Source organism: Ambystoma mexicanum, chromosome 13, assembly GCF_040938575.1.
Source record: "Ambystoma mexicanum isolate Mex_15411 chromosome 13, UKY_AmexF1_1, whole genome shotgun sequence".
Classification (NCBI taxonomy): domain Eukaryota; kingdom Metazoa; phylum Chordata; class Amphibia; order Caudata; family Ambystomatidae; genus Ambystoma; species Ambystoma mexicanum.
In genome coordinates, this window is record NC_090938.1 from 11,339,949 (window position 1) to 11,364,895 (window position 24,947).

General features: G+C 44.5%; 1 protein-coding gene across 1 annotated transcript in view; it reads right to left on the reverse strand.

Moving 5' to 3' along the window:
* ATXN7L2 (ataxin 7 like 2) overlaps positions 1-24,947 on the reverse strand; it is a 106,115-nt gene that overhangs the window by 20,790 nt on the left and 60,378 nt on the right. The window contains exons 8-9 of the mRNA XM_069633003.1: positions 14,415-14,610; positions 3,432-3,553 (exon numbers count right to left, since the gene is read on the reverse strand). Coding sequence (XP_069489104.1) covers positions 3,432-3,553; positions 14,415-14,610 — 318 coding nt within the window. The remainder of the gene's footprint in view (positions 1-3,431; positions 3,554-14,414; positions 14,611-24,947) is intronic.

Consider the following 24,947-nt stretch of genomic DNA (forward strand, 5'->3'; position numbering starts at 1 on the left):
TGCTGCTGGCAGGCCTTTTCTTAGTTCATTTTTCTCATCCCTGGACCTACTCTTCTTTATCAAGGGTCTCCTGTAGCTTGCCCCCGACCCACCAGAACTACAGGAAGTGCAGAAGGGAATGATTTCCGACCCAGGACCGCCCTCTTTACACACTTCGTCTCTCTCCCTGGCCTCTATGTGCTGCCCTAGATAGGAATATTGATTAAATGTCCGTTACTGCATTCTCTCTTCTAGGAAAGACTACTAGACTAACACCTCTGAAGCGGCCTCTACTTACCGGATACAATGCGCCATCTTTTACTACCTTTACCTGCATGCACGTCGAGTGATTTTTCTGTTTTGCTTTTCCTTGCATAAAGAGTATATTTTGATACAAATAAAGTGTGTGGGAATTCTCTCATTTGGTATTAATGAACAGTGTGCACTGTATGTGGTAACCACCTGTGAGACGGGCATGGTAATAAGAGACGCCACCGACAAATGAAACAGTTTGAAAACCTTTATTTTCAATGCTCAGTGTGGTGCGACACCCAACTTGCCCTAACACTAAGATGGAAATGATCCCTAATGGAAAGAAAACGGAGGAAATACAAGTGTCAGTCCAAAACAAAATGCTGTCTGTGTCAAAACCTATACTTGTCCTCAATTCTTCAGAATAATAGCGTGAATGGGATTGGGCCAACTCAATAGCGTTCAAAGTAAAGTTAATGTCACAACGGAGCCTTTCTGCAGCTCCCTTCCCCAGGTTTAAGGCACTCAGGATTATAACGTTCCATAAGTCTCTCAGGCTCCACTTGGCAAAGATAAGTTCACTTGGCACAATGTTCACTTGGCAATTGGTAAAAAAGTTCACTGTACCTTTTCTTGGCAAGTTCTTTAGGCTTCTCCGGGTCTCCTTTCCATTAACCGAGAAGCCCTTTAGATCATGCAGCTTGTTGCTTTTAATTGGGCTCCCCTGGTCGTGGAGCAGTTGTCAGTCTGCACGGCTCACCCTTTACAGGTCACGCAACCAGGACCCTTATCCTTAATAGAGTTCTCTTTTCCTACCTTGTGGTCACCCCAATGCTTATTCTGGGTTCTCTACGGCCAGCCTGGATCAATCTCCCACCTTGTGGTCACCCCAATGCTTATTCTGGGTTCTCTACGGCCAGCCTGGGTCAATCTCCTGCCTGTTGGCCACCCCAGTGCTTTTCCAACACACTTTGTTTTCAACGCGTTTCAGTCAGTCTTGGGGATTTTGCTCTCACTTCATTTCTCGCATAGCTCCCCCTTACAGGATCTCTATTTCGCTCACTTTTCCTGTCCGCGACGGCTCCCCTCTTTGCAGACACTTCCTTTCTTTACACAGTCATTCGAGAATGTGTAATCATACGTGTGACCATTCTGCCACCATGCATATTCGTAATTACATTTGTCAATTTCACCCGATCAGTCTTACGCGTTCAGGCTGCAATGTTGTATCTTGCTTGCTTTTACCAATGTAACGAGGGATCAACACACCACACGACTCCCTTCTTTGGACTGCTCTTCTTTGCTGGAAACATGGGACGTTGGCCATGCTTCTCCCGGATGCTTCCTCACACAGACCCTCGGCGTCCCTGTTTCATCCAGCTCGCAACCACAGCTCCTCAGCTCTCCTCCCAACTTGCTCTCTTTGCGGATTGCTAGTGTTCCTTTTATACTTCTCTGAAGACTTGATAGGCTGCAGGTGGGAATGGTTGATTTCAATTAGTGACCCTGCGTGGTCTTTTTAGTGGGACATGGCCCATGAAGATGTTGATGTGCCTTTATCTGTATCTTCTTCGTCCCAGTGCCATAGTGGGGTTTCTCATAAGAAATCTGTACTCCTCTGGATTTCCTGATTTCCTCTTCTTCGTCACAGTACTTGAGAAATAGTCGCGAAAAAGAAGATTGTGTGTCTTAATAAATCCTATGAAGGTTGAAGGGGCGGGGGAGTTGGGGGGGGGAAGAGTACCATGTCTCTGGTCCAGGGGTGTTCTTAGGATAGGAAAATGGCATTGGTTCTTTCACTCTGCTACCCTCAGTAAATGAGGTTAACATGAAAGGAAAATATTGGTTCTCACAGTAGTTTATGATATTAGAGGGATGGGAGGAGAAGTCTGGGTTATAGTTAGAAAAAGGGGTTTTCTATTTTCTTGCTTTCCTCTGAGTGGGAGGGTTCAACAGAAGATCTTGTGGTAGGGTCGAACATGCGTGATGATATCCTATGACAGTAGAGAGGAGGTAGGATAAATCGGGATTAGGAAAAGGGGATGCCAGTTGCCAGATCCCGAACAAGCCTGTACTCCCGAGACGGGAAATATATGAACATCCCAGGTCTCCAAAGTTACCACCACAACAGGCTTGGTGTGTGCATCCTTGGTTTAAGTTTGAAACCCTGCTCTTCGGCTGGGGAGAGGCAAAAGAACCCCTTGTGTGTCGGGTGCACCATTGTCTTGTACTGAATGCACTGTGGCACTGTGTGCCCTTTCTCAGATGCTATGTCCGCCGCAGTTCTCTATCCCTTTCGGGTACCAGAATCTAGAGCAAATGCCTCCTCCCTCTTACCTGTTTGGTCAGCAGGAACATCAAGCACCATTTTCTACGATTTCAGAACCAAGGTTCTGCATTTCACGCCGCAGATTCGAAAACTATTAATTGGGGTGTGTCATTCACGTGCTCCTAGTCTCAGAGTGCTCAGCAATTCTGTAGTAGACTCAATGAATGTCATCACAGTTGACTCCCCCACACCCCATCGCCCATCTTCACCTTCACCTTCCCCGTCAACACCATGACCAGTTTGGTACTATGGGATAAACACTTCTCACTACAACAGAGCAGCGCCTTCGGTTTGATCCTTCAACAGGCTCAGCAGTTTACAGCGTTAACTAGTTAGGTAGAAAGCAGTTGCACGCAACATGGCAAGCACACATTTAGAAAATGCTGTGAAACAGTGCGTGAATCCACAACATTGGAAATAAAAGATTAAATATTTTATTGGAACTAGACTCTGGCAGGAGTGTTTGAAATTCAGTAGGTGGATGTAGGGCACTTTGTGGATTCTCTGGCTCACAGAATGAGCTTGAGATGCAGAATTGCCAGCCAGAGCAACGTTGGAAGATGGCACAGAGAAGGCACAGTGTGCCAGGTAGCAACATCAACAGGAATCAGGTTTCAGGACCACCGACTAGAAGGCTACCACAGCCCACCTCGGACAGTACAAAAATAAAGCTACTACCCAGTGATAAAAGAAAGTCACCTACCACCTCAATCTTACTCGAACGCAGCACACTATCGCTAATTTACCAAAAGACAATTATCACTAGCCAATGATTAGTGACGAGCGCAAATACAAGAAAGAATGGGTGTGGTGGCCATAGAACACATGCCTCCTCTAAAGAAAAGGCTTACACACAGCAAAAAACACTTACTTCCACATGTGAGAGGTGAGATGTTTCTCCAGCATAGAGCTGAGTGCAGAGCAGAAACGATCCAGCCGTCTATTAAACAGGTAACACCCGGGACTCACTGTGCGGCTACCAAAGGAACAGACCTATGAGAAAAATCAAAACAGGATGTGAACCTTGCTACTGTGTGCTCTTGGAAATGGGGGACACATCAGGACGCAATGGACAATCTCTAACTTAGTCAGGAACACAATCACGTGTGCATACAAACTGCAAACATCCCACAGACTGGAAACAAACACTTGTAAACAAAAAAAGAACCCCCTAAGCCCCCATCAAGAACACAAACACAGTCCACACCTGCACATATCCACACTCAGAAGGGATGGAGTAATATTACAAGCGCAATAGACATACATGCAAATATACAATAAAACACATCAACCCTCAGCCAAGAACCCACAGATCAGAGAACAATGTTAATGCAAGCGCATGGACTATGCCCGACAGTGCATCAACATACACACATAGTACAATCAGCACTTTCGTCAACACACACCTTATGTGCACATACACCAACACATAACAATTAGAACACTTAGCATACTACTTGCATTCCAGCAGCTTTTCCTCAGGTGTCCTTTGGCAAATAGAGCACTGGAGACCAATTGTAAGCGCTTTATGATCTGTATGTCTACAGACGGAGCAAGGGAAGGGATTTCAGGAGCCTACATCCCTGATGTAGAGGAGCGCAAATTACTATCCGCAGTTACTGCGATCATTGCTCCATAGCCCGAAACAGGGATCATTTACCCTCACCATGCGGCCACGCAGGCATGGCTCTTGGAGGACGTGACTTTCCTATTCTTCCCATACCCTCTATCTTCTGTGTTCCCGGCATTCACCTGCACCCGTGAAACGCTTGTTCCAGGCCCTTTTGTCAGTAGGATCAGTACTTGCATATTATGTCAAGGGCTGGGGGAGGAGGGGTAGCAGGCATATTTAAAACTATCTGCGGTGGAGACTCCACACTTCCAGGGCATGCTTGAGTACATCTTAAGGCCTCCCACAAACATGTGTTTAGTACAGTGCAACACTGTACTAGAAAAAGTCTTCACAGAAAATGCTCAGTATTGTGGTCAGGCTTTATTCCCACTTTGCATGCTCTCAGCGCACACAATGTACTATCCTGCCAGCTGATCATGTACGGCTCCTACATGATGAGGAGACTCCTTCTCGAAGGTGGTGACCGTGGGCGCAACGCGCATGCCCGTCGCTCCCATGGCAACCACGGACAGTGCAGAATCGGGCAGCACGTCAATCCGACGGCGTCCACATTTCTGCATTAAGTGTAAATTAATGAGATAAGAGGACACAACAGTAACTTTGATCGTGACTAACGATAGAGCTAAATATAAGTTTTATCTCTAGCTGACTGGCTAACAATCTAATCAGTCCCACACAAAGATGGTTACCATGGGCGTGACGCACGTGCGCGCCGTTCCCATGGAAACCACTAACAGCAGAGTCGGGCGGCACGTTCAGTTGCCGGGCGGCTCGATTCCTGCATTGAGCAAGAACCTTGAAGTGAGTGTTGTAGAGGGACACAACGTTCGTGCCTGCGGTCTTATATACAAGACGTGAACCCCGTGAGTGGGATCCAGATGTATCGTTAAATAATGTGTACATACGATGACTTGAGATCGATACAACGTACGTAACATAAGTGCGCTTTAGCACTCTCTGTGTGGCATTATGTCCGGGGGGAGCACTTAGAACAGGCGCCACCGCGATTTTTATTACATTACTGAACAGCGGCAAGATACGCTACCATCATGCAGGACTAGTCTCTGATTTTTGTTTAAGTTACACTTAGAGACAATGAGGCACATTTTAAGATCATTCCAGTCACTTTTTTTTCTCTATTCCCTGGTTCCCACAGTGGGAGAGCAACCGCTCTGCATCACGCTAATACCCGGGGCTAGGAGTTGGTCTTCTGACCGGGTGTGTAGGGACACTAGTACATTCAGTATTCTGCTCTTAATGCACAATTGTAAGGCATATCGTGCTGACTGACTCTCAGTAATGACAATATTATTTGTTTAGAATGCAGGTAGGAGCCTGTATCCTCTATTTCACCGAACATAAGGTTAGTATTTTGTGTATTGGACCCCCAGTTTTTGCCTTCTCAGCAATTTCAAGGACCTAATTAACCTACTTTCATCTTTTTAGGATACAAATTAAGAATTACCCAGAACGCAATACGAAACTTAACACTTCCTGCCCTGAAGATGGATTCTGTGTAATCCGAAACTCGTTGGCACTCATGATCTAATAGGAGTGTTTAGGATGATTGAAATTGTGCTGTTCATATTTGCTATGTATATTTGCTTATGCATTTTTGTTTGTAACATGAATGAAGATGGTTTAATTCTTTGGTTTATTTGAGCTATTCATCAGCTCGGACAAGACACTGTTCTCCTAATTGTCTATGAATGTTCTTTTGAATTACTAATTGCTTTTTGCACTGCAGCTGTACAGTTTGCGGTCTTTTAACTTTGACATAGACAAAAATATCTTGCTTACCCATTCTTTTTGAATTCAGTCTTGTGGTTCTTGACTATGTTAAATGGAGAGCACAGGATCTTAGATGCTTGGATGTGCAGCATTAGATTAATTTAAGTGAAACTATTACCAAGAATTATCGAACTGAAAATATTGATTACATTGACCCATAGGGAAAGCTATCTCCTATTGGAGGCCCTTGATCTCGCCAGGTCACAAATTGCTTTGGGATTATAGCCCTCCAGGAGTGCAGCACGGGGTTACCGGCTGGCGACATCTGGTGTATGTTCTTTGTGTTATTTGCTAGATCTAGAGTGGCCTTGAGATTTACCCAGCTGCACCTGACGTTGGACTGACTTGTTATCAAAATTTAGAATAATGAGCTCATTGCTCAACATACAATCTGAAGAACGTTGTTCAATTTAATTTTGTTGTGCCTCCCACCCACCTATCTTTTTGCCGCTCCCCGATAGTCACCCTGGGGGTGGTACTCGGTGGGTGGATCTCATGGGGAGGGAAGTGCCCTATGGGATTAGTGATGGCCTGGGGAGAACATGCTATGCCCACAGCCAACCTTAACCTAGCCCACATTCCCCCCCAACAGTAACACCATTGCTTCTGTTCGTATGTGTTTTTCTGATACTTCCAGAATAGGAAGTACTGGAACAAGGAGTCGGGACAACCCAAACAGAATTCCCCTTCCCAATACCAAGATAAAGAAGGGTTCTATTCATTCCTGGGAGATTGAGCCATTTGTTACTTAGACGAGGAAGAGGCGCGGAGTACTAAGAGTACCCAGCGGAACCAAAGTGAGCAGTCTAGTCAATATGCACTTGATCGGTGTAGAAACACCGAGGAAGGACTCAGACCAATATCGAGCCCTCCTTGGAGGAACCAGGAGTCCAGACAAGAAAGCAGTGGAGAGAAGGCAGACGACCACAAGGAAAGTCTGGTGTGGAAGGACTGCTCCACGAAGGCGGAATACGCAGCTCCTGGTGGCCCATTGGAACGCCAAATGTGCAGAGCAGGAAGCACAATCACCGAAAGGAAATTTCCATCACGGAGCTGCCGCAAGCCACGGGGAAACGCTGACTGACCAGGAAGCACTGAGGCAGATCAAAAGTATCACAGACTCCCTAAGATCACTTCGAACCAGAGACAGGTATGCGTGTGTGGAGGGAGGTGAAAGGGACCCAAGGCACTGATGTAGAAGCTGGGAACCAGGAGGGAAACAAGAGGCATGTTGCTGGGACCCAGGGCCTAAGAATATAAGAAGTTGTGAAAGCATCCAAGTTAATCATCATAGGCTCAGTACCTGGCAGGCTAGTAAATCAGGTGGACTGAACGTGGAAAGAAGAAAGTTTGAGTCTTGGACCCACACCCATAAAGGCAATCAAGGACTCCAGAACAATAATCATAGTCACAGTGCCTGGCAGGAGAGTACACAAGGTGTATTGTGTTGCGAGTCTGGGTCCAGCACCCATTGAAGTATACTCATCAATCTTTAATAGTCACAGTGCCTGACAGCAAACAGAGTTATGTTGACTGAGCCCAAGAGCAACACAAGGGAAAGGAAGCGCTACACTTGACACAGTTTTGGGAGCATTGTAATAGCAATACCAGGCTAAGTGAAAAAACAGGTTGGCGGTGAAACAAATTCTAGGTGAGACCAGGGGAAGGGAGTCATATCCCCTGGTGTTCTATGACCATTCTGTGACATCCAAAAGAAGTAAGTAATTTTCTTGGCATTCTAAGAAAGACCTAGGGGAGGGAAACATTCCCCCAGGAGCCTTCAACATTGTTAAGATAGAAGACTTTATTTTCTTTGTACCTGGGTGGAGAGTCCGTCCAAGAAACCTCTACCTCTGAGACTTTGGTTTGATGCTCTGCCCTTGATGAAGAACATTTAATTTTCCTTATAAGTAAAGGCGAGGGAATCGTCCAGGGAGAGAGAGAGATCCTTCTAAAATGAGAAGCTCATCTTTTTTCTTTAGTTGATTCAGAGTGTAAGGGAAGGAAATCGGTTTCTGATACGAAGGTGGGCCATTTACTTTTGACAAGACCACCTGGCAGAATCCTTAGTTTATTTGAGACAGGGAACCCCGTTTTAGAGATGGGGATAGTTCGAGTTTTCCTTTTGATTTTAAATAAAAATCTATAACCAGCAACATGCCAGCCGTGTGTCAGTCTCCTGCTTCTGCGCCCTTACACACCTTTAAACTTTTCAGAGGATAAGAACTGTGAAGAAAGGGTCAATCTGTGTTATTGCCATCACGAAATGGAAAACCTCCTTTTAAACTCCCATTAAACTGCAATGAAAAAGGAGGAGATATGGGGAAGAGGAGAAGCCACCAGAGAAAGAGAAAAAGGAAGAAAGTTTTTCACAGGGGATGTAGGGGAGAATTCCCAAATCTGTGTTAATTCCCTTCTACCTTAGAGACCCCCAGCTCTTTTGCTGAACTTTAGGACTTTTAATTCCCATTCTGGTGAGGGGGGGGCCTTTTTCTCCCTCTCTCGTGTATTTTGTTCTGATTTGGACACGGTTTCTTTTTGGTTGTAGAACTCCATCGGCATCACCTTTTGTATTGTGACACACAGCACGTGTTGCGTTGAGGATGTGGTTTGCTTGGTGAGTTAGTATTTATTGAATAGCCAAGTTTTTAGTTGCTTCTTGAATTTGTGGAAGGAGGGCTCGTTAGTGAGGTGGGTGGGGAGTTGTGTTCCAAATGCACGGTGCTGCTATAGGGAAGCTGGACTTGCCTGCTCTGGTGGTGGTGAAGCGTGGGATGTGGAGGTGTGTGTTGTTGCTGGATCTGAGTTCTTCCAGTGGCTTTGCAGGATATGGTTTGATTTAGGTAAGTTGGTGCCATGTAAGAAATGCATTTATGCGTTGTGGCGAGTGCTTTGTGGAGGATTCTTGCTTCTATATGTAGCCAGTGGGCGTCTCTTCTGTGTTGGGAGATGTATTCTCTTCTGTTGATGCCTAAGGCAGCTCTAAGGGCTTTGTTTTGCAATAGTTGTAGTTTGGTTACATTTTTATTGAAGCGCCTAGCAGTAAAATATTGCAATAGTCTAGTTTTGTAAGGATTAGGGCTCTAGCGACCGTTAGGCAGTTTTGGGTGGAGAGGAAGCATTTGCTATTTTTATTTTCCCCATCCTATCACGTAGGATATTCCAAAACACCGCCCCCGCCCCCACTTTTCCGACACAAACAATTTCACACAACACAGAAGACGACGGGCTAACACCCGAGCCGTTCACCTGACATGTCCCAATGCAAGGGTCAGGCAAAGTCAGGCAATTGAGCACAACCACACACACCTGACGGCCCTTTCCTTTCCACAGAGGGATAAAAGGTGGAGCACAAGACGAGCAAAGCAGACTATATGGCGTGAGAGCTACCTCAGCACAGCAGTTCAAGGAGGAGGAGAAAAACAGTGCCAATCGATAGGCTGACAAGGAGAGACCAAGACCTGTGAAACCTCTGCAGATGGAAACCTAAAACCGCGAACAATAGCCAACGTGTGTTGCAGCAGATGTCAACGGTACACAAGACCCTCCTCTGCTGATAACCAGGCCGGGGAAAGACTCTGGTCTCGGTGGTACCAACCTTGACTCCAAGGATATAAGAAAGGCAAGCGGTTCATCACAGCCAGTGAGTCGATGGGAGAATCGATAAGAAACCAGACTGTGTTGAACGAAAAGTAGCCAACAGTTAATTTGAACTTTTGAGAAGCTTAAAGAATTAAAGTTATAAGCAGTTGATGAAAGCGGGGGAAACCACAGCAACGGAGGAGGCCGGTACCACATGGGTGCTCAGGCAGGAAACTCTGGGCTATTACCCGATGGCAGAAATAACCAGAACAAAAATCCCTTGGGAAGAGGCGAAAATAGGTCAAAGTGGTCATACAGAGGTCTTGTAAAATCCTCTGTAATGTCGAAAGTCTGTCCCTACAGATGATTGCGAAACTAAGGGAAATGAATCCCGCTTGGTGAGAGGAGCATATGAACAGTGGGTTAAAGTTGGCAAGAGTGAACCCGGCGGAGGGATGCTAACAAAAAGGGGCAAAGTCCAAAGTCCCGAAGTACAGTGAACTGTTTGTGGAACTTGGCAAAAGTGAACCCGGAAGAGGGAACCCGACAATCTGGAACAAAGCCTGAAGTACTGCTTAAAAAGACATTAAGACTCGTGAATGTAACAGGTATTGGACGACCAGGGGAAGTGAACTGTCCACCTTGTCAAGTGGGTCCGAGCCTGGTCTAGGAAGATCCATGGGGTGAAAAGCTATCTCCCAAATTGAATTGAGAAAGGAACTGTTCAATTGATTATTTTAATACGATACGCGAGAGGTTGGAACCCGGAAGAGGGGGGCCCAGGGGTGAAACCATCACCCAACGCCAACTGTGGAAAATAACTTTGTTTGTTGTGGAATACATCAGGCCTCAAAGGCAAGAAACTGCTTTATGAAAAGAGACTACCATTGAAGAACCCGATAGCTGGAACGGAACTGTCGGCTCGTGCTAAGAAAGCCATAGTGTGCACAGTGCTCCGAGGTCCCACCTTGTCCCGTGCTGAAATGTGGGCAAAGGAGACTCATGGCAATCACATCCTGACTTATGGCTTCAGAACACCTTTCTTTATTGACCCCTTATCCCACACACTTTCTGTAATTAGTTGCAAGGACTTGGCAATAGGTGTTTATTAGTATAGGCTCTTTTATTTTGACACAACGCCACTAAGACTGCCTTATGCACACAATCACACATGTGGTCTACTAATAAGAGGTGCACATATTTCTAGTGCAACCACTGCCACTGAACATATGTTATGGCTTATAAAGAACGCACATCTGCTAACCAGGTCTACTAATCAAGCATGGATTCTGCATAGTGCCCCACTGTATAGACGTGCGAGTAGTTAAGGTAAGTGGGTGTCTCAAACATGTCTAACCTCCAAAGAGCATACACAAAGTAACCAAAATCCTGCAAAGCACAACAAACACATCCATTGTTAGCACATCAAAATACACAGTTCACTCACACATACTTAACTCTAACCACAAGAGAAAAGCACACCTTACTCACACCAAACCTTACTCACATATTCACTAACACTTACCTCTGACCACAAGAGGAAAACATACATTACATTACCCGTAACACTAACAAGTTCACCATTACATGCTCAGACATACGCTTTGATTGCACATGTATCAATAGCACATAAAACTCCACCTAGAGCACATGTACACACTGTTTACTAAGGTTACAGTTCTGACCCTGTCACAGGGGGCCCGGGACCCCACTCGACCTCGGACAGGTGGCTTAAGTCAGAGCTAGCCCTGTCCTAGAGGTGGGGAGGGAGAACTAGGGGTGCAGTCCTTGACCCCTTGCCATGAATGCCAATGACGGTACCACCCTCTAGACCGAGACTAGCGGAGTGGGGGAGGGGAGAGGGTGAGAGTAGCAGATTGAGGGGAGATTTAGAAGAGCAAGAATAAGAGAGAGTGAGAGTGCGTAACATCAAAAAGGGACAGGAGAGAAAGATGGCAAGTGAGAGAGAGAACTGAGTGGGTGTCTGATACCGGTGTGAGAAACCTGAGGGTTTTCTCATTCCTATTCCCCCATGGATCCTCTGCGTAAGTGGCTAGGGAAAGGCCATCGCTTTTGGATCCTGACCCTGGGAGTGGACAAGCGAGGGAGGATCACCTGGGTGGAAGGTCCTTGGAGACTGGGGGGCCCTTGGGCAAGATATGGTATCCCCCTTTTCCTAACAACCCACCCAATATTTCTCCAACCAGTATGGGATATTGTATTTTTTTGTATTTATTTTATTTGTATAGCACACCTTGCCCTAGGATTGTAAACCAGCCTCCCTTATTTTGTCTCGGTCATGCCATTCTACTACTCGGGTGAGGAAGAGATGACAAGGAGGCATCCACAGCAACATAAAACCACACCTCACTGGTACTGAGACTAAGAAGAGAGCCTCAGAGGAATACCACTACAAAGATCAGGCAGGTAAATAATAGGTTATTTAGAACACGCTTAATACCCAGAGGTTTCTTAGTACGGGCCCGGGGATCAAAACTATTTTGCTCCATGTCGTTGTGATTCCAAGGCGAGCACGTTGCCCTTGAGCTATCCTCCAGAGGTCACACTAATAGGCCTAACTATAGTCAGGCAATTGAAACAGAGAACACGCACATGCAGCTCATTCACACACCAGAGGTGCATAAAAGGTGGGAAGCCAAAAGAGCACAGAGAGGAGAAAGAGAAAGGCGAGACACTGCTGGGAGCCGTTGGATGCAGAGCTGCTGTGTGATGAGGGTCGGAATAACAGGGACTGCAGAGGCTGGCAGTCCGAACGGGGATGGCGTGAGAACAGGATCTCTCTGGCGTAACTACAAGGCAACAGAAGACGGCATGCTGAGGGGCCAGCCTTCTGATGAAGAGACAGAGTGCTTGTTCACCCGTGGCGCTGTCAGAGCACAGGAGTGTCTCAGGGGCAAAAGAGTGAACCCTGGATGAAACAGAGTTGAAGCAAATCCAGCGCGGTAACAGAGAAGCCTGCAAAGAAAGCCAGTGAGTTTCAGAGACCAGAAAACCCGCTGTGAAGCAACCAGTGATTGCGCAAGTATACAATGTAGAGGAGTGGTCACGTGGGTCGGATGGAAGCGGAACAAGTTCCCAAAAGTCTGTCTGAACCATTTAATGAATTAATAATCAGGTGAAGTTTAAAAGGGACCGCACACCTTGACAGTCCTGAAAGGTCCAAACCTGTGAAACAGACATTTAAATGGTAAAAATGAAAAGAAATATTTACTCGCTCAACCTTAAAACTAAAAACCTATTAACATGGAACTGAATTAAAATGAAGGCTCTTTTTTCCAAATAATGGATTGAATACAGGTCACCCACCAGAAGATGAAACAAGAAATTGGGAATCTTTTGGGCTTCTTAAAACTGAATTATTCTGAACTTGGGGAAGGAAACCCCAGTGTGTCAACTGTGAACTATTTTGAACTTGGGAAAGTGAACCCTAGTGCCTCTACTGTGAACTGTTTTGAACTTGGGGAAGGAAACCCCGGTGTGTCTACTCTGAACGGTTTTGAACTTGGGGAAGTGAACCCTAGTGCCTCTACTATGAACTGTTTTGAACTTGGGGAAGGGAACCCCGGTGCTTCTGTTCTGAACTGCCTTTAACCTGGGGAAGGAACCTTGGGTCGTGATTCAAACTATTTACCCTTTTATATACAAAGGATCATATTAAACCCCGTTTCTACAAAGCTACTTTACGCTTGGCGAAGGGGCAGTACTTTGTATAAAATAACTTGTGAGGGCAAGTAAAGGTTTTGGACACAGACAGAACCATTTAACTCATACGTTTCTTAGTTTTCTTTAGATAGGTTAATCCCACTTTAAGTTAGGGCAATTTAGGCCTTTTTCCTTCCTTGCATTTAAGTTAATAAAAGTGTTTCTTTTGAGGTTTGAATCTGCTGTCTGTCTCCTTCTGCATGAGGCCCTCACACCGGTACAAGCATAATATCGTTTGCCTTCTGGAGAAGGTTAGGGAACCCCTTACGAAGTCCCGGAGGGAGGTCCTGAAGAATAGCTTTCAGATAGCAGGAATTACTGATCTCTAGTTGGAAATCAAACTGGGAATTCCGGAAGCCTGGGCTAAGGTGGAGGGAACCCACTGGAGGATTAGAGAGCAAGAGAGATGGCCCTTAGGTTGACGCTGTTGGAAACTCAATAAAAACACTAACTTTCAGTGGAGCTCCGAGTTATCTATGAGAACACATACACAGGGTAGGGGAAATACTTAGCTCCTGGTTATAGCATGAAACCAACCGCTACCAGGAGCTACATTTGACTCCTCAGGCAAGTGATGCCAAGCAAACATAGCTATGTGATAGTAACTGTGCAGGTTTAGGAACATGTTTAAAGGAGAATAGAGAACCCGCCTAAGGAACGTTTAATGCATATTGTAGAAAGTTCCATGGTCAATACATTTAGAGTTTGCATCTTGTGCTCACGATAGATATGCTGCGCGTATGTAGTAGCTCCTGCGTCGCCAAAGGTAGCTCCTGCATAGCGGGTAAAGCCCGATACCTAAGCGCTGCTTTTTGCTCATGATGAAGAAATCCTAATTTCAACCCCTACGTGCGCGTCACACACACACTAGATGCAAATATACCAATAAATACACATGCCACTCCTAGGAAGGTGGGAACACACATATACCATAAAGACATTGAATGTTCATGGCGTGCATAGAAACTCCTCCAATACACACACGTCACCTTTTACAAGCACTAGGTAAACGTCCACCATCATTGTCAACGAGTAAACACACACACTTTGCCTAAGCATTAGCCACCAACTGTATCCCCTGTGTAGGAATCCAAGGAATTACAGGAGCACGGAGCCCACACTCACCGCTTGAGGCCTTGGCGGGTGAGCCGCATAGGGACAGTCGGGTCTCTCTGAATCTTCTGGCTTTTCTTCCTCACTCTCCTCACTTGACACCCTGTTGTTGCCTCTGGCCATAGAGAAGGGGTAATAGAGGCCTGCCTCAGCATTACCAAAAGGTGGCGGTATATCCTCCGGTTCACTCTCGGATGAAAGACGCGACCTAGAGACAGAATTTGCTAGTAAGATGGTAGAACACACAAACTGTTTTTCTTTTATTCCACCGCAATCCGGCATAGACAATCCATGTCCAGGCCCCCTGAAGTTCTCAAATACAAGACTTTAGATGCTGCGACTTACCTTTTCTCTCATTTTGGGCACTTTCCAACTAAGCAGCACTAGATTTTTCCTTTCTGTGTATACAAAAAGGTCTTTCTGCTGAGCTAGTATTGTACTCTTCAGGTACAAGAGGGGGAACTGGGAATGCAATGCACAATCTTCCCAAAAAATAGGTTAGGGTGGCCGTGGAGAAGAGTATACACACGACTCGCAGGAACAAATGTCAGACTTAGTGGTTATAGCAAGGAACATTTTCAAGAACTACAGATTATCCAGAATGACACTATTGGGATAAAATACATTTCTAAGAAAGAACACCTCACTAAATTCCAGAAAGAGCTCCACTGATTGCCTGTGGAAAAAAGGATTACATTTAAAACCTTAACTCACAAGTGAGTATATGGTAATGGCCCTGACTATCTCAAGCACGCTCTGACACGACATAAACCTTAGTAGGACTTTGCGATCGGGCTCAGCACATCATCTTACCATTCCATGTGCAAAACTAGCCGAGGAAAGGGTAACTGCCAGTGCATGGAACACCCTCCCCGCGAATATGCGCTCTGAAGAAAAACGTACCGCTTTCCATAAAAAATTTTAAACGCTACTCTTCGAATGAATTCCCATGCGTACCTTCTCTCTGTCATGTCTCGAGCTGTAATGCACTTGTGTATTTGTGCGCCCCGATGACTGCAGGCTATGGCGTGTTAGAAATCAATAAATAAAACCGAGCAGGTTTGACTTAATTTGAAAGTCTTGTATATAACACTTGTACTATGAACTATGGTAACACTTGTAATCAAAGTATAGACTTGCTTTGTTTTATTCTGAAATATTATATTTCTGTATATATGTATTTACTTTTTTGTAAAGGTTTTTTATGAACCATAAACAAATAAAAAAATAAAGTCTTCTTGGAAAATGAAAGCATGTAAGGGCAGACAAATTTCCAATCCAGAAAGGGGGTTATCCATGATTTAGTAAGCGTAGTTGTGACAGGGTCAATAGGGTGACCCCGTCAGGAGAGGTTGGGACCCCCCTCAGCCTGGGGTAGTTGGTTTAGCTGGCAGGGCCCCAGTACTTGTCCGGGCATATGTGTGAGTAGTATCACTGTTGGATCACCCCGCACCGCTTAGACAAGATATTGGTCGGTCTCTTTCTTCTTATTAAACATGAACCAGCCGCCCTGGCGGATCACACAGCGAGAAGCCTCCCGCCAGCAGATTCTTAGCAGCACCAGAGGGAGAGCCGGGGCACAACAGAAACGCTAAGCAGTTGAGCCATAGACTACTACACACCTACTGCCAACAAGGACTCATTCACTTCAGTGTTTGCAATGCACAGCAAAAAACGAAAGTGGACAGGATCTACATTACCTCAAGAAATATGCGCAAGCTTACTGATGAATCTCTGGTGCCCCATTTTTTTTACATCAGTTACCAACAAATAAATATTGATTAAATAATCAAAAGTGCTGCAAATGATAATTGAATATAGTACTTATTCTATGATTGCATAGTTGTATGCTCAAAAGGGTGCACAGAGCCTAGGTCATTTTTGCTAAAGTGATCACCAAAATTGTTTCATGTACATTAGATTTTGTAGGCCAGAATCCGACTCGGTCAGCACCTAAAAGTTGAGAGTAACAGTTTTGAAAATCAAGTACCATAACGTAAAAGCCCATATAAACAAGGTGTGCTCCTCTACATCACTGCTATCATTGTTACCACTGTTACAGGCTACTCCTACTCTAGACAGAGCACCCACCACTAACCATCACCAGAGAAGATATGTCTTTTTCTAAAATTGAATCACTAACCAGAAACAGAGCAAAGACATTGGGCTTTTCAGCAGAAGAAGCGACAAAAATTCTAGGACTAATCAAAGAAACACAAACAGACCTCAGTAGTACGGACAATCCTGAAGAATTGATACATCAACTAGAACGTCTAATAAGAAGAGAAATTAGTCAGAAATTACATTCAACTACATTGGCTCAATATTATAAAGCACAACGAATACCGTGAGGGTTAGGAATAGATCTTGAACCAACCTTATGTAAAGAAAATCCTGAGTTTGTCAAAAGGTGGAGGTACATTCTGAACAAGTGCTCCCTGGACTTGATTTTATTAACGATTGAGGAATTAACCAAAATCACTAACCCCCATAGAATCAGATCTTGATAAATTGAAAACTTCACTATCCAAACTAATTACGAAAGAAGAACTGGCAACACTACTAGAGGAAACCAACAATAAATTGCATACATATAAAAAAGGAATAGAAGCTAAGAAAACCAGAAAATTCCAAAGGGATACTTTGGATTACAAGCTGGATATTGTTGATTCATGGAAGGAATACTACCAACAGAAAGATAATTCAAAAAAGTGGAAGAACACCCCACAACAGAAGAACCCCGACTACTGCAAGTGCCTCCTCTGAGGCATCTAGTGGAGATTCGGAAACACCTGAGCAGGAACAACAAAGATCCACTCCAAGAGACGAATCAATACCAACAACATCAAAGGGAACACAATTGCCACCTGAGAACATTGCATCTTTTTTAGACCGGGCAAAACATGAAGAGGCAAGAAGAAAAAATCCAAGTCGGAAAGTGAACTTCCTACAGAAGAGAAATTAGTCATTAACATCTCAGACTATAGACTGACCAAATTTGAGGAAAAAAACTTTACAAAAGGGCATTTCATTTGTTCCCAGTCACAGCAGTTCACTCTTAAAAGAGATCATTTATTTCTTCAAATTGACCCGCAAGATGAAACTCAAATTATTCTTTGACACGTGCGAATGGGGAATTCCCAAAGAAGATTGTAAGTTTTTAGAAATGAAATCTAAAAGCACATTTATGCCACCAATACAAAATCCTATGGTTGAAGTATTCCAAAAACGGGTACTGAAAGATCTGGAAAAATTGAATTATCAAAAACTAAGTCAAACGAACTTTACAAAAAGGGAACAACAAGTGCTGACAAATGTGTGGCAAAATCCAACCTTAATACTGAAACCAGCAGCAGATAAGGGAGGCGCCTTAGCAGTGATGAACTCCAAACAATACAAAATGGAAATAAAAGACAGACAATTCGCAGATGTCACTTACCTTGAAATCTTTGAAAATCCAACGGAAAAGGTTCAGAAACCCATCAAAACCGTACTAGATGAAGCCAAAAATGATGAACTAATCAACCACCGGACAAAAAACTTCTTGACCAACATTCATCCATCGATGCCTATAATATACACGTTACCAAAAATACACAAAGAACTGAGAAACCCGCCAGGAAGACCAATCATAGCTGCCAACAATAGCCTACTTCAGCCCTTGGCACAATACATAGATCGGGCAATTCAACCTCTAATTCATAAATTCAAGACCTACATCAAAGATACGAACGATTTCTTGAATACATTAAAAAATATTGAAATAAACGAAGAACACAACATCTTATTCACGATGGACATGGTGAGCCTCTACACTAACATCACCCATGAGGGTGGATTGGAAGCCATGGAATGGCTACTATTAAAATCAGACACGGACTGCAAAGCAGACAAATTATGCATCCTAAAACTGCTAAAAAATTGTGCTACAGAATAACTTCATGTTTGAGGAGAAGTTCTTCATACAAACATCTGGAACATTGATGGGGGCCACTATGGCTCCCAGCTATGCCAACACATACATGGCATACCTAGAACACACCAATATATTCAATGAAGAAAGATGGACAAAGCAAAAATGCATTTACTGCTTCATAGATGACATATATATTCGGCACCTGGAACGGTCCTTTAGAAGAATTAGAGATATTCTTTCAGCATTTGAACAGCATGGCACCAAGGATAAATCTAACAATGAAGACTAGTAGAGAAACAATTGAATTCTTAGACGTACAAATATACAAGAAAAGAGGCAAACTAGAAACTACAATCTACACAAAACTAACAGCCAGAAACAGTCTGCTACACGCACACAGTTTTCATCCCCAAAGAACAATAGAAAGCATACCATTTAGCCAATTTTTGAGATAGACGGATTATCTCAGAAGAAGATGAATACAAAAATAAGATTGAAGTCCTTAAAAGCAAATTTGAAAAAAAGAGGTCATCAACCAACAAACATTAATACGATTGTTGATAAAGTAAGCAGGATCAGTAGAGAAGAAGCGTTGAAACAAAAAGAAAAATCAGAAGTGGATAAATTGGTATATGTTACCACTTACTCCCAACAGAGTCCGAAAATAAAGAAAATCATCAAGAAGAATTGGACAACTCTCACATTTGATCCGGTTCTGAAGAGACTCTTTCCAGAACCACCACTTTTTGCTTATAATAAAAGCAAGTCAATCAGAGAACATTTGGTCAAGGCGGATTTCTCCGCTGAAAGACAGACTCAAGAAAAATTCAAAGGTACAACACCGTGTCATAACTGCAATAATCTGATTACATGGAATACCATCACTCATCCTCATAAAGGGTACAAGATTAATCTCCATCACTCGTCTACATGCAACTCCAGGAATGTAATATATGGCATAAAATGCCCCTGTGGCATATATTATGTGGGAATGACAACAAGGAAAGTAAAAACAATATGGTCAGAACACAAATCCAATATAAGAACATGCGCCATCAAATCTCCAGTAATACAACACTTCCAAAAAGAAAGACACAACATTGCCCAAATAAGATTCATTATTTTGGAACAAATAAAAATACCAAGGAGAGGAGGAAACCTCAATAAGATTTTATTACAAAAAGAAACACATTGGAGGATTGAGAAACTGAATTCCATGCAGCCGAATGGCATTAATGCAGATTGGGACTCAAGTTGTTTCTTTTAACATACATTGAAGCCTGATTGAAATCACTACATCACGAGCCAAGATGGCCAAAATACACACATCATCAACTGAAGCGTGAGCGCTTCACTGTGCATCCTATTAAATACACTGAGGAAAGCAAGACATAAATATACCACGAGTCATTCCAACTATGTCTGTTATTTGAAACCATCAGTTTCTGTGATTACAAAAAAACACATGAACGGAATCAAAAGACAAATGTAATATCTATCTTTATGAACAACTAAACAAATATCAAGTGACAGAACCCTGTAAATTATCAGTATATCATTCAAAGATATACATCACGAAAATATCTGTATCATCCAACACAGCGACGGGCCATCAGTAGTTACTACAAGATGGCGCGTGGGGAGAACCATAGAAACGGATACTCGCGACCGTATGGAAAGAGAAGTAGGACCAATCTGAACATGGTTGCCATCACAACCAATAAAACTACAGAGACGCGATAAGCAAAGTTGAACAACACGAAGATTCTACCTTCTGCTGCCAGGAACGCCACAGAAAGACGAATGAATGGAGGAGTGAGCGAACACCATCGAACTGGAGGCAAGAACGCTATACAAACTGGCGAAAACGAAACAAAGCCAACCGGTGAAAACGATCGAACAGAGGTGAGCTGGGTAAACCACACGGACATAGGAAATGTAAACACTTGAGAAATCCATGAATCAGGGTTTTGCGACTGGGGCACAGCGCTATGACTTAGCGACTGTTCCCAGCACAAAACCCAACTATTGACAGCCTCAATAAAAAGGAATACCTTTTGTTTTTTATTTTCAGACCGTAATCTTTACTGGTACTTCAAGGAAGAGCAATCAGAGAGCCGTATTTAACTGCGCAAGCAGTACTGACACGTTTTTGAGACGTTTCTCAAGATGATAAAATCTTCAGCATTAAAGGTACTTGAGGTCTTAAATTAACACTGCCAAACGAATGAGAATAGTAATTATGAGGTTAACATTTACTGAATAAACATCATCAAAGGAACTGAATAGAAATATATGTTATGTGTAATTTTCAAAACTCTAATTATTGAAACGAGGTACAGATCCGCACCCGGTGAAGGGCGTACAGAGCCCAGAACGCGTACTGCAATAGAGAAACCCCGAAAAGAACTATTGGCTTGTCAGCCAACTAGAAGTCTTGAAACATGGACTAAAAAAAGTTTCTCACAGAATAATAGGGAATGTACCTACAGGTTGAGAAAGTGTTAAAGTTTGTTGTGTGAATTGTGACTAATATGGAAATGTTTTAAGCATTCTTCACTTTGTTATACTGTAAAGCATGAAGTAATGTGGAAAAATGTGTTTAAGAATTGAAGTTTGGAGCATTGAACAAATTAGCCAAAGAATGGGGTACAACAGTTACCAACAAATAAATATTGTTTAAATAATCAAAAGTGCTGCAAATGATAATTGAATATAGTACTTATTCTATGATTGCATAGTTGTATGCTCAAAAGTGTGCACAGAGCCTAGGTCATTTTTGCTAAAGTGTTCCCAAAATTGTTTCATGCCCCATTTAAAAACAACATTGGACAACTTGGCCTAGTTTGAGTCAACAGCTCAACTTGCTGAGCTATGTCAGGGCATGATGCTTAATGCAGTCAGCATAGTGGCCCCAGAAAAAAAAAACAGGATGGTAGGAAAAAACACAGTTTGATATTCCCCTGAAATTCATGAAATTAAGATTACCAAACGCAAAGCCTTTTAAATATGGAAATAGCTAATACTCATGAAAATAGAAATAGATATAATATTGATGCCAAGAAACATAAGATATTATTGTAGCAAACAAAAATGACTTACAATATCAGGATTCAAAATGCAAGCTCCAATACAAAAGAACGTTTTAAAGAGCTTGAAGATCTGTGCCAATCGGCACCTGCAGTCAATAAAGACTTCATGGCTAATGAGTTAAAACAATTCAGGAGGGTATCGCTAAAAAGCGAGCCGTGCTTGGTGTCGCAGTCAAGCTCATAACTGACTAGATCCGATAGTAACATCCCTGCGTTTGAGTTTAGCCAGGTCACGGAACAAGAAGTGTCAGCCATACTGCAACAATTAAAACTCTCTCACTGGAAGAGAGATGCATATCCCACTTTGATTGTAAACGCATGTGCCGAACAGCGTAATCCCCTGACATTAAAATAACTCACACCTCATCCAGAGAAAGCGCTGTTCCGCCATGCATTAAGAAGGAATGGATTTCGCCTTTACTTAAGAAACCATCTCTTGATCCCAATATACCATTAATTTATAGGCCCATTACCAATTCCTCGTTCCTGTTAAAAATCTTGGATTGAGCTGCCTATATTCACGTGCATGATTTTCTGTCCAAGTATAACATCTTAGGTCAGCGGCAGTCTAGCTTTCGCAGTGCCCATGGAACAGAATCAGCCCGCTTGATTTGAACGCACGCATCCTTCAGGTATTTGAGAAAGGCGGAACAGCTCTCCTAATGCTCCTGGACTTAGTTGACCATGCTCAGCTGACTACTAGGCTATTAGACTCTGCCTCGTTTTCGCCTGCTGCGGCCAGGTAGGTCGAATGTTTCCTAGCTGAACGTTCAGCTAGTGTTCAGTGGTAATGTCATGGCTGAGGACTTTTTGATGACATGCAGAGTTCCTCATGGAGCACGTTTGTCCCAAGTTGTTTAACATCTTTACCAAGCCTTTTTTCAAACTGCTAGATGAGAATGAGGTATTTTACACAAATTACGCTGATAATACCCAGAGTCTCATACCTCTCTCTGGGGACTACGCCAACAATTCTGAAAGCATCAATGCAGTTTACGCTCTCATCCAGATTTGGATGATGGAACGACCTAAACAGAGCTTATAACAAATGGGCATGGATTCTCTGCGGAGAAAGTTCTGCACATTTCAAATTGCTGGATGCTCCATAGCCACGCTCTTAAGACTCTTGGGATTATACTGGACCAAAAACTAAAAATGAAGGCACATGTTAATAGTCTGGTTTCATCCAACTCTTAACACCTTAAACGGTCAGCCCAGCTCAGAGCTGTTCTAAACCACAGTAATTGCACCATCATTGCAAGAGCTATAATTGGCGCTAAGCTGGACCATTGTTGCAGCATGTTGAAAGGCATTGGCAAAGGAGAGCTGCCCACTTACAGACTGCGCAAAACAATGCAGTCTGACTGTGTAGGGCCTACACAGGAAAGATAAAATCTTGGAGACTAGGAAAGCATTGCACTGGTTACCGGTGGCTGCCATAATTACGTTCTGCTTGCTTTCTATCACTCACAACTGCCTCTACGGCACAAGCCCAGTATACTTATCCAATAGGCTTGCATAGTTTAAAGACAGTGCAATTTCACCAATTCCTTCTCCTCTGAATGGTTCCTGCCCTTCCTATGGTGCCATTGGTTGTCATGTCAACGCTCCTATACCTATAGTTCTTGTCTCAGCGATATACAAATAAAAAAATCTGCAGCACAGAGCGGCTTCCTGATATGAACTTGTATCTGTTAAAACGCAAACTACTTACCTTAGGTTTAGGCACGTAAAGCCTCCCTAACACAATGTCATTATTCTAATAACATCATTACTGGGGCGTGCGGCTCGTGAGGCAGAAAGGGCAGGGCTTAGTCATCCTTTTAAACATTTCCTATTCCGCTCCAGGAGCTGAAGAACAAAAAACATTGGCCATAGGAACCAGCAGGGGAAGGCCAATAGAAGGGAGGGAATGAAGCCGGGAAAAGGAAACCGGCATTTGTGGGTGGTTCGAGTCAAAGAGGAGGAGGAAGGGCGGTGGAAAGGAGTGTGGAGGCGATTTGTACAAAAGGTGAGGCATTGGTTAGTGAACGTGGTACTGTGTTGTGATAGTGTGTGAGTGAAAGGGTTCGTGAGAGAGTAGGAGGTGAATGAGGGAGTGTAAAAGGGGTGACTGAAGACGGTGGGAGGAGGGGTAGTAGCGTGGAGGGGGTGGTAGTAGTAGTGTGGAGGGTGGAAGGAGTAGTAGTAATAAGGAAGTAGTAGAGGTAGTGTGGAGGAGGGAGTAGTACTGTAGAGTGGAGGATGGAGTGAGTAGTAGTGTGGAGGAGGGAGTAGAGGTAGTGTGGAGGAGGGAGTAGGAGCAGTGCGGAGGAGGGAGTAGGAGCAGTGCGGAGGAGGGAGTAGGAGCAGTGCGGAGGAGTGCAGAGGAGGGAGTAGGAGCAGTGCGGAGGAGGGAGTAGGAGCAGTGCGGAGGAGGGAGTAGGAGCAGTGCAGAGGAGGGAGTAGAAGTAGTGTGGAGGAAGGAGTAGAGGTAGTGTGGAGGAAGGAGTAGTGCGGAGGAGGATGTAGGAGCAGTGTGGAGGAGGGAGTAGGAGCAGTGCAGAGGAGGGAGTAGGAGCAGTGCAGAGGAGGGAGTAGAAGTAGTGTGGAGGAGGGAGTAGAAGTAGTGTGGAGGAGGGAGTAGAAGTAGTGTGGAGGAGGGAGTAGGAGCAGTGCAGAGGAGGGAGTAGGAGCAGTGCAGAGGAGGGAGTAGGAGCAGTGCAGAGGAGGGAGTAGAAGTAGTGTGGAGGAGTAGTGCGGAGGAGGGAGTAGGAGCAGTGCAGAGGAAGGACTAGGAGCAGTGCAGAGGAAGGAGTAGAAGTAGTGTGGAGGAAGGAGTAGAGGTAGTGTGGAGGAGTAGTGCGGAGGAGGGAGTAGGAGCAGTGCAGAGGAGCAGTGCAGAGGAGGGAGTAGGAGCAGTGCAGAGGAGGGAGTAGGAGCCGTGCGGAGGAGGGAGTAGGAGCCGTGCAGAGGAGGGAGTAGGAGCCGTGCAGAGGAGGGAGTAGGAGCCGTGCAGAGGAGGGAGTAGGAGCCGTGCAGAGGAGGGAGTAGGAGCCGTGCAGAGGAGGGAGTAGGAGCCGTGCAGAGGAGGGAGTAGGAGCCGTGCAGAGGAGGGAGTAGGAGCCGTGCAGAGGAGGGAGTAGGAGCCGTGCGGAGGAGGGAGTAGGGGTAGTGTGGAGGAGTAGTGCGGAGGAGGGAGTAGGAGCAGTGCAGAGGAAGGAGTAGGAGCAGTGAAGAGGAAGGAGTAGGAGCTGTGCGGAGGAAGGAGTAGGAGCTGTGCGGAGGAAGGAGTAGGAGCCGTGCGGAGGAAGGAGTAGGAGCCGTACGGAGGAAGGAGTAGGAGCCGTACGGAGGAAGGAGTAGGAGCCGTGCGGAGGAAGGAGTAGGAGCCGTGCGGAGGAAGGAGTAGGAGCCGTGGGGAGGAAGGAGTAGAGGTAGTGTGGAGGAGGGAGTAGTAGCGTGGAGGAGGGAGTAGTAGCGTGCAGGAGGGAGGAGTAGTAGTGTGGAGGAAGGAATAGTAGTGTGGAGGAAGGAGGAGTAGTAGTTAGGTGGAGA